The sequence below is a fragment of the Pezoporus occidentalis genome, unplaced genomic scaffold, assembly GCF_034315485.1.
Source record: "Pezoporus occidentalis ecotype Australia unplaced genomic scaffold, CSIRO_AGI_Poc_V1 ctg48, whole genome shotgun sequence".
NCBI classification, from domain to species: Eukaryota; Metazoa; Chordata; class Aves; order Psittaciformes; family Psittacidae; genus Pezoporus; species Pezoporus occidentalis.
In genome coordinates, this window is record NW_026915813.1 from 6371337 (window position 1) to 6383725 (window position 12389).

General features: G+C 41.4%; 1 protein-coding gene across 4 annotated transcripts in view; it reads right to left on the reverse strand.

The window, feature by feature from the left end:
- The window catches only part of PPARGC1A (PPARG coactivator 1 alpha), a 369112-nt gene that overhangs the window by 50563 nt on the left and 306160 nt on the right, over nucleotides 1–12389 (reverse strand). For all 4 annotated transcript variants that reach the window (XR_009968058.1, XM_062636509.1, XM_062636507.1 and 1 more), the window contains exon 2: nucleotides 10420–10599. Coding sequence is in view for 3 of the 4 variants with exons in the window: in XM_062636509.1 (XP_062492493.1) it covers nucleotides 10420–10599 (180 nt within the window). In the remaining variant the exon portion in view is untranslated. The remainder of the gene's footprint in view (nucleotides 1–10419; nucleotides 10600–12389) is intronic.

Sequence of the window (12389 nt, forward strand, 5' to 3'; positions counted from 1 at the left end):
AAGAGACTATACCCCTACTACAGAGGTTTTAGACATTACCATGAGACAGGTAAATACAGACTGCATTTAGTAACTGGGGGGAAAGAGAGGGCCCAGCATCACAGCCAAGGAACCTGGCATGTCAGCTACTAAAAGGCCACATGGAAGTACTGCAATTAACCTTAATTCATGGTATGAGATTTCCACGAGAGTTAGGTATCCAGTGACAATGTTTAAAAAGTAAATGCATGAAGAAGTAATGTGCTGCCAGAACTGTAACAAAAAGATTGCATAGAAAGTTATGCATTATGGATGATTTAGCAGTATCATAGATAGCACAGGCTCCAGCAAGAGGAGTGAAATCATCCCTATCTTCCCATTTGTCGGCAGAATTTTAACAAGGGGCTCCTGGGAGCTCTTGGGGGCTCCTCCATGGCTCAACAGACAAATTAACTCATCAAAGGGAAGGTAGGGATGATTAACTAACAAGAGCCCCCTCCAGCCCATCACTGGCACATGGTTATTTCACCCAGATGGTGTTCACCTACCTGAAACTGGTAATGACATTCTCGGATTGGATTTACAGAAAAACATAGATAATAAGGTGCTGCAAGAGTGACATGATAGGAGTTATTGGTCTGTGATGCTCTAGACTGTGCCAGGGGCAGCATAGCTGTTTTGAAATGTTAGCCTCTGTTTTGTAATGTTATCCTCTCTGCCTATTTCCTGCTGCAAACGGAAGACTTGGTCTTCAGAGAAGAATCTGACCTGACCCTTCCTATATGAGAATGGGACCAATAGCAAGGAAAATGACATCACCTACAAACAGAAGCAGTTTGACAGCCCTTCACTGGAAATGGATGAATGTCTTCGTAGTGTTAAGGAACAGTGTGATATTTTCTTATGCCTTAGAAAAAAACCCACAAGTTTCTCTGGCTTTTCTCCAGATGCAACTGAGGTAACAATTGGTAATGTTTTGCCTGATATCTTCATACTAGTGTGAAGAGTGCATGTTAGGCTTTTAAGGACAGCCAATACAGGCAAGAAAATCCACACCAGTCCTGATGGGAAAAAAAAAAAGTAAAGCAGACACAAAACCACAAAAAGGTTTTAAAATAGAAATAAAAGCCTATTGCTCCTTTTGTGCACACCCAAAGCCTGTGAAAACAGGCTAAGGACCTGTGGAAGCTAAGACCAGCCCAAGAGGGAAGTTTCCTTATATGAACATTTGACATGAAAACCTATACCAGACTGAGAACACTCTTGACTGCCACCCGTCTTCCTCTGAAAACTAGGATTTGCCCATGATGGGCTTCTTGCTAGATACAGATATGCCTCCTGGGGATTTCATAGTTGCTTAAGATTATAGGGTAAGGTTTTCCAAATGTGATCAGAAACTCATTACCAGTCCTAATAAGGTGACATTTCAAGGGAGGAGAAGCAACAGCAGAGGAACACAGAAATAATTCTTCAACCTCTTGCTCTAAGTGGCCCTGCCTGAGCAGGTGGGGTTGGACCATACAACCTCCCGAGGCCCCTTCCCACCTCAACAATTCTGTGATTCTGCAAAGCCCTTCCCTGCCCCAAGTTTGCTCTTCATCCTCTACCAACCACACTGTCACCTGCACTACCTGGCTGCCCACATCTCACCAACAAACCCTCCTGAAGTGAAGACAATAGACCCAAGGTCCTCTTCACTCAGTCTCAAACCACAGGGCCTGGCAAAGTGGAGCACATCATAACTAGACGCAGCTAATCAAGTGATGCAAATAATAATAATAGTAAAAAGATAATCCTGAATACTAGAAGACCTTTAAACCTTTCATCATCACCTAGGGTCACTGACTGCTCTGTGGCAATGCGCAAGCCAGCAGCATTCTCACCAATGTCAAAATCCCAGTGAGAAGTCTTGCTTCCATAACGTTTATTACCTGCATTCTCCAATGCAGTTCCTGAATCATCGTGTCACTGCTTAAACAGCAACTTGGGAGAAGACAATTAGTTTCATTTTTTTGTTTGTTTGTTTTTTTGCATAAAGGTTTAAGACTACTTTCAGACACAATTAAACCGTTTTGAGTTCCCTCAAGGAGAAACTACCATTCCAGGAGAAAATTCCCTTTGTTTCTTCTAGCATCTCTCAGGAAGCAGAACATTCCTCTGACCAAACCAATCCTCCAGACAACCGTTATTACCACCTCCTTGACAGTAATCTCCTGGGTGAAAAACAAGTTTTCCACCCAGTTTCTTGATTTTCATGCAAGTGTGTCTCCTGCAAGAGAGCTGAAGTCCATCAGACTACTTGACGGACTGCCCCTCCAAATCCTTATAAAGATTCAGTATCACTGAGCCCTCAAGGAGCAGATGTGGTGGCAGAGAGTGTAAAGGTGTGGGAAGCTTTCTCTGCCCGTTTGACACCTCTAACCCTGTAACATGCTTGGAAGGGCTGATCCTCCTGAACTTCATGTGAGCAATTCAGGCAATTCAAAGCTGTCATAAATCAACAAGTCAACAACACTTGCCCAAGGCTGCCACAGTGGCTCCTCACAGAAAATACTCTGCTCTTCTGATTATCGCCTTAGTGATTAGAAGTACCCATTACGGACCAGCACCCCATTGTGTTACTCACAGTAAAGCACAAAAGCACAGATGTGTGTGAGGAAATAGAAGTTATTATTCCAGTGCATCACACAGCTCAGGCTTCATGACAACACCAAAATCTCCATAGGTTTTGGTTTTGTGCTTTCATAAACAAAACCCAGTGATTAATGCATGTGGCAAAAAGCACATGGCCCTTAAGCCTCATCACCACCACAAATTGCTGATTAATTTCTCAATAATTACTAAGCTAGGCTGTTGCTCTGTTGTGTCAGGATGGAAAACTCTGCCAAAGCCACCAGCTCTGTGTTGTGAAGGGACTGATTTCCGCCAAGACCTGAAACCAGCCCCCATGGCTGAGCATGCATTCATACAGTCCGATCCCTGTGTATGCCAATGCTGCAGTCCATCACTTGCAAACACAGGCATCAGGAGCCTGTACGCATCTGCACACCAGGTGCTGCAGGAAAAAAGGCTCAGAAAGCTGGGAGAGGCACTCCTCCAGAAAGGTTGCACATATCTGGTGCATCTGTGTATTAACCACAGAGCTACAAGTGGATAAGGTTTCACAAACACACATGCACACACAAGCTTTTCCTTGTATTTTTCGGCTCAAGGGGAAAAAAATAGTTCAATACAATTCAATACCAAAACTTTGTCCCTGCCACAAACCTGCCCATGCAATCTCCTCCTCCCAACCTACACATGCACAACAGGTTAGTGGCACCAAGGAAAAAAAAAGTAATTCCTACATTAAACCTTGCTACAATTTTATCCTTTTGTAATGGCATGGACCTGAGTTAATGTTAATTGGGATGGGGCAGCAGGGAAAGAGCAAGCCAGGGTTAAGATGGAGCATTTAGTAGCAATTAGCAATGATGCACAGTGCAAAAATAGCAACAATAAAAAAAAAAGGAAAAAAAAAAAGGTTACACTAGAAATAAAACCATTAAGGGAAATAACTTTAACGGTTCAGCCAATTAGCATTTGCCTAAGATAGGCAAACTTTCTGTGACTGTTGTTAAGCAAACGGGGAAGAAAAAGCCGGAAGAAACTTATCAAGAATATTTACTTCCTAATAGCAATGACTCTGGGAGTGGTGTTCCTTTTTCCTAACAAAAGACAGAGCCACTGTCCCACTTTTTTGTGGCCCTCGCTGCAGTTCTAGGGAGAAAATATTTAGTTCAACATTATCGTAAGCTAGAATATGGCTCTATTTATGTGACAAGTTGACAACATACAATTTCATGCTTGTTGAACTGATCTGTGTTATATATTCACTGCGAATATTATGAAGCTTCACCATTATAAATATGAAACAGTATACACTTATTCAAAATAACTCCAGCAGTAGCAATTTATAGCTCAGTTGTTTGTGTGCTTATGAAGTCCAAATGCCACCTTAAGAAGCTACCTCTCACTAAAACAGATGTGGAGTGTGACTGTGACCAAAGTGGATTTAAGATGACCTCTGTGAAAGGAGGCTATTACATTTTTGTCTGTATGGCAGCTGACACCAGTTTGTATTTAGATATGTAGCCAGGAGGAACACAGTGTAACACGGTGTCCTCAAGGGCTGGTTTTAACCTGGGCCAAGACATTTGTCTAATGACCCAATTAGCTTACTACTGCTCTGGTGAGTGTTAGTCTTCCCTCTTGCAAAGAGGACAGGTGCTCAGCAGAGCAGAGACATGGTGAGTATCTCAAGCCATGGCTGCTCCAGGTGAAATATCTCCTTAATGGGAATGTGAAGGGAATCAGTTGCATTTTCTTGATTGTGTGCCGGGGGAACGGTCGTGGTGGCCTCGTACATCAAACAATAAGCTCTCAAAGCAATTGGTTTTCTCTCATTTGGGACTTCTTTCCTGCCTGAAGGTTTCAACCAACACACAAGGTTCTTGCATTAAAACAGAGACGTGCTTAGATAGCTTGTAGTTTGTCCAAGCAGTAGAGGAAAGGGAGCAGCAGCATACCTTGCTAATACTAGATACAGAGCATTTGCATAAACTCTTTCCAATTACATAGCAGCTGGTTCGAGTAAAATAAATTCCACTTACTGCTAGAGCCTTTTTAAATGTCAGCATAGCTAGTCATAGATTATAGTTTACATACATCATCCCCATAGATATAATGTTATTGTGCTGGTCTCCTATTTAGTAGATGCAGAAACCTGAGTCAGGCCAGAGACATTGGAAAAGGTAACACATTCAAACACACAAGAAATGTGCCATTGTTCAATTAGGAATATAAAAATTCTGGCACTTTCACCCAGACTCTGCTGTTTTCTTCCCCTGGAACGGAGGGTCTTTCTCCCAGTCTCACATGCAGGTTTTATGATACATTGTTACCTTTTATTGTTCTTATAAAGTTTCCTACCCCAAATCTGCATCTTTTGCCTTTTATGTTTATTGTTGTATTAAACCTACAATGTTGTCTGCTTTCCTACTAAATCTATCTCATAACCACATACTGTTCATTCATTTCTCTAGGACCTCAGTAGCGCTTACCTGTTTGCTTTTATGATCTCTTATGAACTACTAGGAATAGCAATTTGCAGCGCTGTTTGTAAAGTCATCTCAGCCTGAACTCAGCCTTCCCCTTTTTTGCTAAACAGCGGTAGTCTCAGAAGTAAAATCCCATTTGCCATAGAAACAAATCATTACAGGATACATTTTAGAGAGACACAAGTTCCCAAGCATGCTATGTGTGCTTATCATGTAAACATTCAATGTGTATGAATCTGAATTTCAAAACTCTTACTTTAAATTAGAGGAGGAAACTACATGTTGATACAAGATAGTCCTGTGCTACTTTCAGGTTCTCTGATATGCTGCCTACTCTATACTACCACCCAGAGCTATTTAGTCTGTGCTCTCCACAGGCTCGGACATGCTGCTATACCATTCACACAATCTCAGTTCTTTTAAGCACTTTGATAAGCTTTATTCTGCCATTATACCATCCAGAACATTAAACAAAATGTTTAAGTTCTATGTTAAACCACAATCAGTTCCTATTAACTGTTCCAAGATCCTCATTTTTATCAACAGTTACTTTATTAAATCCTTAATAATATAGATGGAATAGTTAGTTAATTTGTGTGTTGAGCCATGGATGTTAATTTGTAAACATAATAACATACTGCAATCATTTGCATAATAGCATTTTAATCTTTTTAGTAAAAGCTGTAATTCCCTACAAAGTACGCTGCAGTAGAAACTAAGTGACTATTGGTAATAATAAAAAAGGCCTTAAAATTCTGATCCTATTATAGTGTTGGAACATACCCAAACTGCTACCATAATCTCTGAAATGTTACTGTTCTCTGATTTAGGTGTCTGTGTCAAGAATAAAAATGAAGTATAACTGGTAGCAGTAGACTATTTCCTAAATGTAATTTAGTATTCACTAAGCACCAGCACTTTGCAAATAGCTCTGAGGCTTTCCTTCAAAGTTCAGAGCTCTAGTTATGCATACTGTGTGAGGTACACCATGCAGCTCACCTCCAGCCTCTGTTGTGCTGAATAGATGGCTATGATAAATCATGCTGATTTGGCACTGAAGGGCATCAGCTATCAAGGATTTGACTACTGTGTCTTTTTTTCCCTGAGATTGTATCTCCTTGAACTGCCTGCCCTGGGCTACTAGTTTCAGAGAAAACTAAAAAGTGGAAAAAATGCTAGGGGAGGCCAGTACAGAAAGTCTATATAGGCTCAGCTCTCTGGAAACCCATTAACACCAGTCACAAGACTGGCAAAGAAAACATTGGTGGTTGTTTAAAAGTCAGGCCAAGTCATTTTACGCAAGATCTGGTAATTCATTAATCAATCTGGCTGCAAACCTTGAATGAATAACCTAAAATAGTCAGAGACTGGCAGCACCCCAGAACACAAGGGAGTTTATAATGTGAATCAATGCAAATTACCCTGGTGATGTTTAAGGCTCTCCCTTTACCCCCCCTACTCTCATCATCTTCCTGATGCAAAACCTTCCAAATAAATATGAAATCATTTATCCCCACGAACTTCCCTGCTGCCAGGGGCAAGACAGTATGCATTTCCTTGCATATTTCCTTCTCTCCCCACATTCTCATTGCTTGTCATACAGTGTTTCTTGGCAGCCTACAATCAAACATAGTAGCCTATTCAGGCTTTCCAAATACATGGCACGTAGCACGGTCTTGAAAAGTAACCTGGGCTACACCTATGCAAAACAATTAAAATAAAGTCATCAAATATGAGCATCTTTCTGGAATACAGAGATATGTAAGTAAATTAAATCTACAGAAGGACAAACAATGTGGGTTTTCTGAAAGCTTTTAAAGGCTAAAAAAAGTGTTCTGCCAAGTATGAGAACACCACACTTGGAAATCTTAATGATTCTACACAAGTTCATTATACTTTAACAGTTATTGCATATCTATGAACTACATCAGTTCAGTTATTTGTAAGCAGTGACAACCAAGAGATATATCCACTGTAGGTATCTTCTCCCTCCATAATGCTAAGTTTGGGTCACAAATGATTTTAAAATTGACTAAACTTACATGACAGGGTACGGTATATTTGAGGAAGCCTCAGGGGACAACAGTTTTGGTGAATAAAAAGCCTTCTCACTCGTGCCACATCAAGTTACATGGTTCATGTTTTCACATAGCATTGACTTTGAGAATGAAAAACTAAGCATCTTGATTTTCTAAAAGTAGCCAAATCAATTTTTTACAAATAGGACTTTTAAAAGTCTAGTTCTTCACAAAAGCAAAACATGAAAGTGAACGATGCAGTGCACCATCTAAATAACTGGTCTTAGGTACCCTGTTAACTATTTACTTGCACGAACCTGTGTCAACAGACAGTGCCCTGAGGGGCAAGAACTCCTTCATTTTATCTTTCCAGCAGTCAGAACAACAGGCAAAGAAAGCTAGGTGAAAAACAAAAGTGATCAAGATGTGATGGAAAGAAATCAACATATTCATAATACACATATGTGCCCACACTGATTGATAAGAACCTCTGTGCTGGGACAGGCAGTACAGGCTTGATTTGGGACTAGTACTGGTTACATTGGCAGGTGAGTAAAATAACGCAGACATGTATTAGGTGCATCTGCAAAATGCATGTTTTAATACTAGGGCAAAGGCTGGTATCTCATCACACCTAAGCAGATGAGAGCAGGGATTTATGCTCTACAGCTACATACTATCTAGACTAATTGGACCTTTATCTCACTTGCTTTCTGATTTGCTTCAGAAATTAATAATTTTTAGTCTATGATACTCCTACTGCCACTGAAAGTGCCTCGGATTGTGGGTGCTTGGCACAAGTGGGCTTCCAGGAATATAATTTGCCTGAAAATTCACTTTCTGAAATACAAGCCTTTCTTAAAAAAAACTGTGCCAGAGAAATCCAGGAACTTTGTAAAGGGCTTTTGAATACTAGTCCTCATCTAGACAATGCTCTATGTATTGTATCAGTACCTCAAAGGAGAGCATGCTTCATTTAAGGTCAGGTTTGGCAATTAACTCTGTATAGCTTGCGCAGTTAACACTGCTCTTGTACTTCCCAACGTTTGTTTGCTATGCTGGTTCTCTCCCTTTCACCCCAAACAGACTATATTTCTATTTTTGCATGACAAAGCCTCATCTGGAAGCTTAATTTAGATAAAACATACTACTCCCACAGTGATATGAGAGAAAAAAAAAAAGAGATAAAAAAGGAAACAAAGTTATTTTCTTTAAAAATAGAAGCCAATGCAGATCAATATGGAAAAACCTAGATATTACCAAATGGGAAACTGCACAAAACTTCCATTCTCTCAGCTAAAACAAATAGCTCCTCACAGAGTATGTGAGATAGTCTCTGGAGGAAGGAGACATCTTCTTCTGTTCTTGAGCACCCCCAGTTGTCACATTACAGAGCAGCAGAGGCAAGAAACAGTGCAAGGTATCCAGCTGCATGATGGAGAATGGGGACAGGGTTAATGTATGGGAGGAGCAAATAACTTTTTCATTCCCATCTTCCTAGGCCAAGCAACCAAGAAATGTAAATATATCACATTATGAAGCTGAAAATGGTCCATTTTTGTGCTGCAGTATTGCAAAATGCTATTAGAACACAATTTGCCCCTACAGGTAACTATGGGCCAAGTTGTGCTGTGAGAGACAGTGATGCAGCCTGCAACTGAAGCTGATGAGTGTGAGGAAATCCAGGTGTTGACAAAGAAGACAACAGAATCTGTCTGTTAGGAAAGAATCTAGTTCTGTTTGTGCCACCGTTTTTTTCTCAGATGATTTGTATGCTCAGAGATGGTAGATGCTCAATTATATTACTTAAGTGGAACTTACACTTTTAAAGTCTGCATCTTTAATTGATTTTTCGAAAAGGAAAATGCTTCTGCATTTGGCTTTTGATGAATAACATGTTATAAAAAAAAGCAAAGCCACTCTCTAACCACACTAGCTGTAAATGGGTCCCCTACCCCCACCTCCACTTTCCTGCTGCTGACCATCCAAACCTACACACCGGCAAACTTTACCCTGCCTGAGGCAGTACAACCACAATTCAAGAACAAGACAGGGTTTGGAAACTTTGTAAAACAAGGAGTGGAACATTATACAGCTAATGAAAAAACAGGGCCTAAGCACAGGGCTTTGCAGGGATCATTTCATTTTGATTCGAATAATATTAATTTCAAGTTACTTAGGTGTAAGTGATAGAAATGGAACAGAGAGGACTAGTTTCTGCTATCAGTTACACTGGTGTAAATTGAGAGTTACTGCATCAGGAAGATTACCGTGGGTTTAGAGTTGCATACAAAAAATAAGAATTTTGTTTGGGTCATCTCAGGTCAGCATTTTACTATACTGTTTTAGTTATCTTTCCCAGCCTTTAAACTCCACTGTGCTAATTCAGGGTTTCCCTGAGCCAGCAGGCCAGCCATACTTCCTGGAGCTGTGGTCCTGCTGCGTAAGAGGCAGCACCCATAGCCTGCTGTTGCAGGTCTTCCTGACACCTAATCAATTTATTGTCCAATTTCCCAGTCAGTGGACGATCTATAGCATCTCCTGCCATCAAGAAAGGAGGGAGGTTAGGGTTCAGGAGGGGCACTTGGAAGTGGAGAATCATGAAGGCTTTACACAACAAAAGAGAGAAGACTGGAGACAGAGATAAAGAGACAGAAACACTCCTCTCTTATAGCCTGATCCTCAAGGCAGAATTGCAAAGAAAACATTTAAATCTCTCCTAATACCCTTCAGCTTTTATTTTAAGACCGCTCTCCACCAGAAGATCTATGAAACATCCTAAACGATGTGCTGGTTCCTGAACTGCTGAGAGCGCTCACTGCCTTCTCCGCCACATCCACCCTTTTTCTCCCCTAATACATCAGCTACAAGGACCTCTCAATTTGTGTGCAAGTGCCTTGCACAGTAAGGCTCTGAGTGGTAAAAAAACCTTTACTAGAAATGCTCCAGGTACTCATCAGCTAGGTGCTGTGCTGCACTCTGCTTCTTGACGGGAAATGCAAGCGGAAGACAACAAACACATTTCAACTTTTGTTTTCCTTCCTTTGCAGCTCCTCGCTGTGATGCTACAGGGCAGTATGATCTAGGCAGTCTTTAGCCCTTTGCTTTCAAAAATCAGAAGTTCCATTTAATTCCTTTCAAGGCTTTTTCCCCCACTCTCTCCAGATAACAGGTCCTGTTTTGATCACAAGGATTTGTCGGAACCCGTAATACATGTCACCACATTTGTTGTCTCTCAACAAGGGAAAAATATTAAAACTGTTGTCCAGCATGCTAGAAAAAAAAAAAAAAAAGCAATGTGCACTTGCATTGCCATGCCTTACCTCGAATATATTGGTGGGTTCATTGCTGTACTGATTGGAGATGATCTCTGACTGGTCGCTGTACCACTTGAGTCCCCCCAAAAAGCTGTCTGCGTCCAGGTCATTCACATCTAGTTCAGAGAGGTCAAGTTCTGGGAGATCTGGGCAAAGAGGCTGGTCTTCGCCAACCAGAGCAGCACACTGCAGGAAACAGCAACACAGAAATAGTTTCATTAATTACCAGGAATCTATTAACTTTAATATCGTGATAAGAATTAAGCCTCGATTAAGCTGTGGCACAGGGTCACTGGAATTGACTTCTGTTTCCTGGGAAAAAAAAAAACCAAAACACTAAGTATTAGATCATTCTTAGCTCTATACAGGTATGCAAAGAGGAGGGGAAAACAGGAGGGCATCAGCTGCTTCTCTAACACATCTCTGTTCAGGGGCAACGACTTTCCCCCTCCCTATACTCTTTGATAATAATCGTATTCAAATCCTTATTAAATCCAACAGCATAGGCCAAAGCATGGCTTTATTCTCCTGCTTCAGAGTGAACCAGTGCAGGTAGAAGTTACAGATGAATACCTCTGGGCAAGGTCTGTCACACATTTCCTGATGCATTCAGGTTAAAGAGGCACAGCCTGTTATAGCCTACAGCCCTGGAGGCTAGCTCAAGCTGGAGACAGTCACATTTTCACTTCTACAGATCCTGACCATAATCCTTGAGGTCAGTCATGGTGGTGGCTACCATACAGGCATAAAAAAGTATGGGTCAGAGATGCTGCTGTGCTCTTTCCCCTTGCACTTGATACACAGACAGACCATAGCCACCCAGCTACATGTCAGGGTCCTGGCAGCTGACGTGCATTCTGAAATATCCCTATATTCACCTTTGGGTGACAGGCATAGCGAGTTCACGCAGCCTTTCACCTCTTGGTGTTAACACATACATTGTCCCAGACAGTTTCCCAAGTGTCCCCAGACAGCGGGCACACTGCAGTGACAGAACCAAATGAGATTTCCTCCTCTGGCAGCCTCTGATTCAGTAATGCTAACACAGAGGGCCTGTGAAACATTTTGTTTGAGGCAGCAAACAAAGTCTAGTCTGTGTGGAACCTCTTCAGCAATGAAAAATGTTTTTGTATGCACAACTTACAAAGACAGTAGTGATAAATACAAATAAACCTGGAATAAGTGTCCTTTTATATGCTAGTATGATAGGGTATTGACTGACTTACTAAGCAAGACAAAATTAATAACACACATCCACCATAGCATAGCAATTGAAATGCTAAAGTATCTACCAAAACCATTTCTAATTATGGAAAACACATAGTAATGCTTGGCAAATAGTGGAGTCCCATACTTCAATGCTGCTCGATGAAGCAATTCCTCCTGCACTGTACCATGTATCCTTGTAACTGATCTCCAAACATTTATGTTGATACGGGTATACTGCAAACCGCACATAAAGATGCAAAGGCACCAGGTGCCGAATGGTTAAAAGCCATTTAAAGTCAACTGAGTTTAAGGGTTTCAACTCTGAGCATTTCTAGCATTGTATTAAGGATGGCCAATGGCAGGTCTTACTCAACTCCCATCAGTTGACTGGGTGGTTTGAATGATTTCCCAACTTTTATTTGGACCAAAGTCAACCCAGAAAGTGCCGCTTTCTGAAGACAGATGTCCGTAGGGCACTAACACAGTGTTCACGGATGTGAATTGCTCAATACCGGTTATGTCACTCTTGCCAGGACCGCCTTGCACAGTAACGCTGCTGAAGGTGCATTTCATTGAGGATTTTGTCCCTGGGAGTTGTGGCGCGTCTGCAGTGTGCGGGCTGGATGCAGCAGCGCAGCCAAGAGCAAAGATTTTGTCTGCTGGCACAAAGACTCGGTGCAGCTGGTGCGAGCTATAATTTACCAGACAACTTCTATGTCTACCAGGACACTAGGAGATAATCACGGAATAGGCCAAGGGGCAAGGGA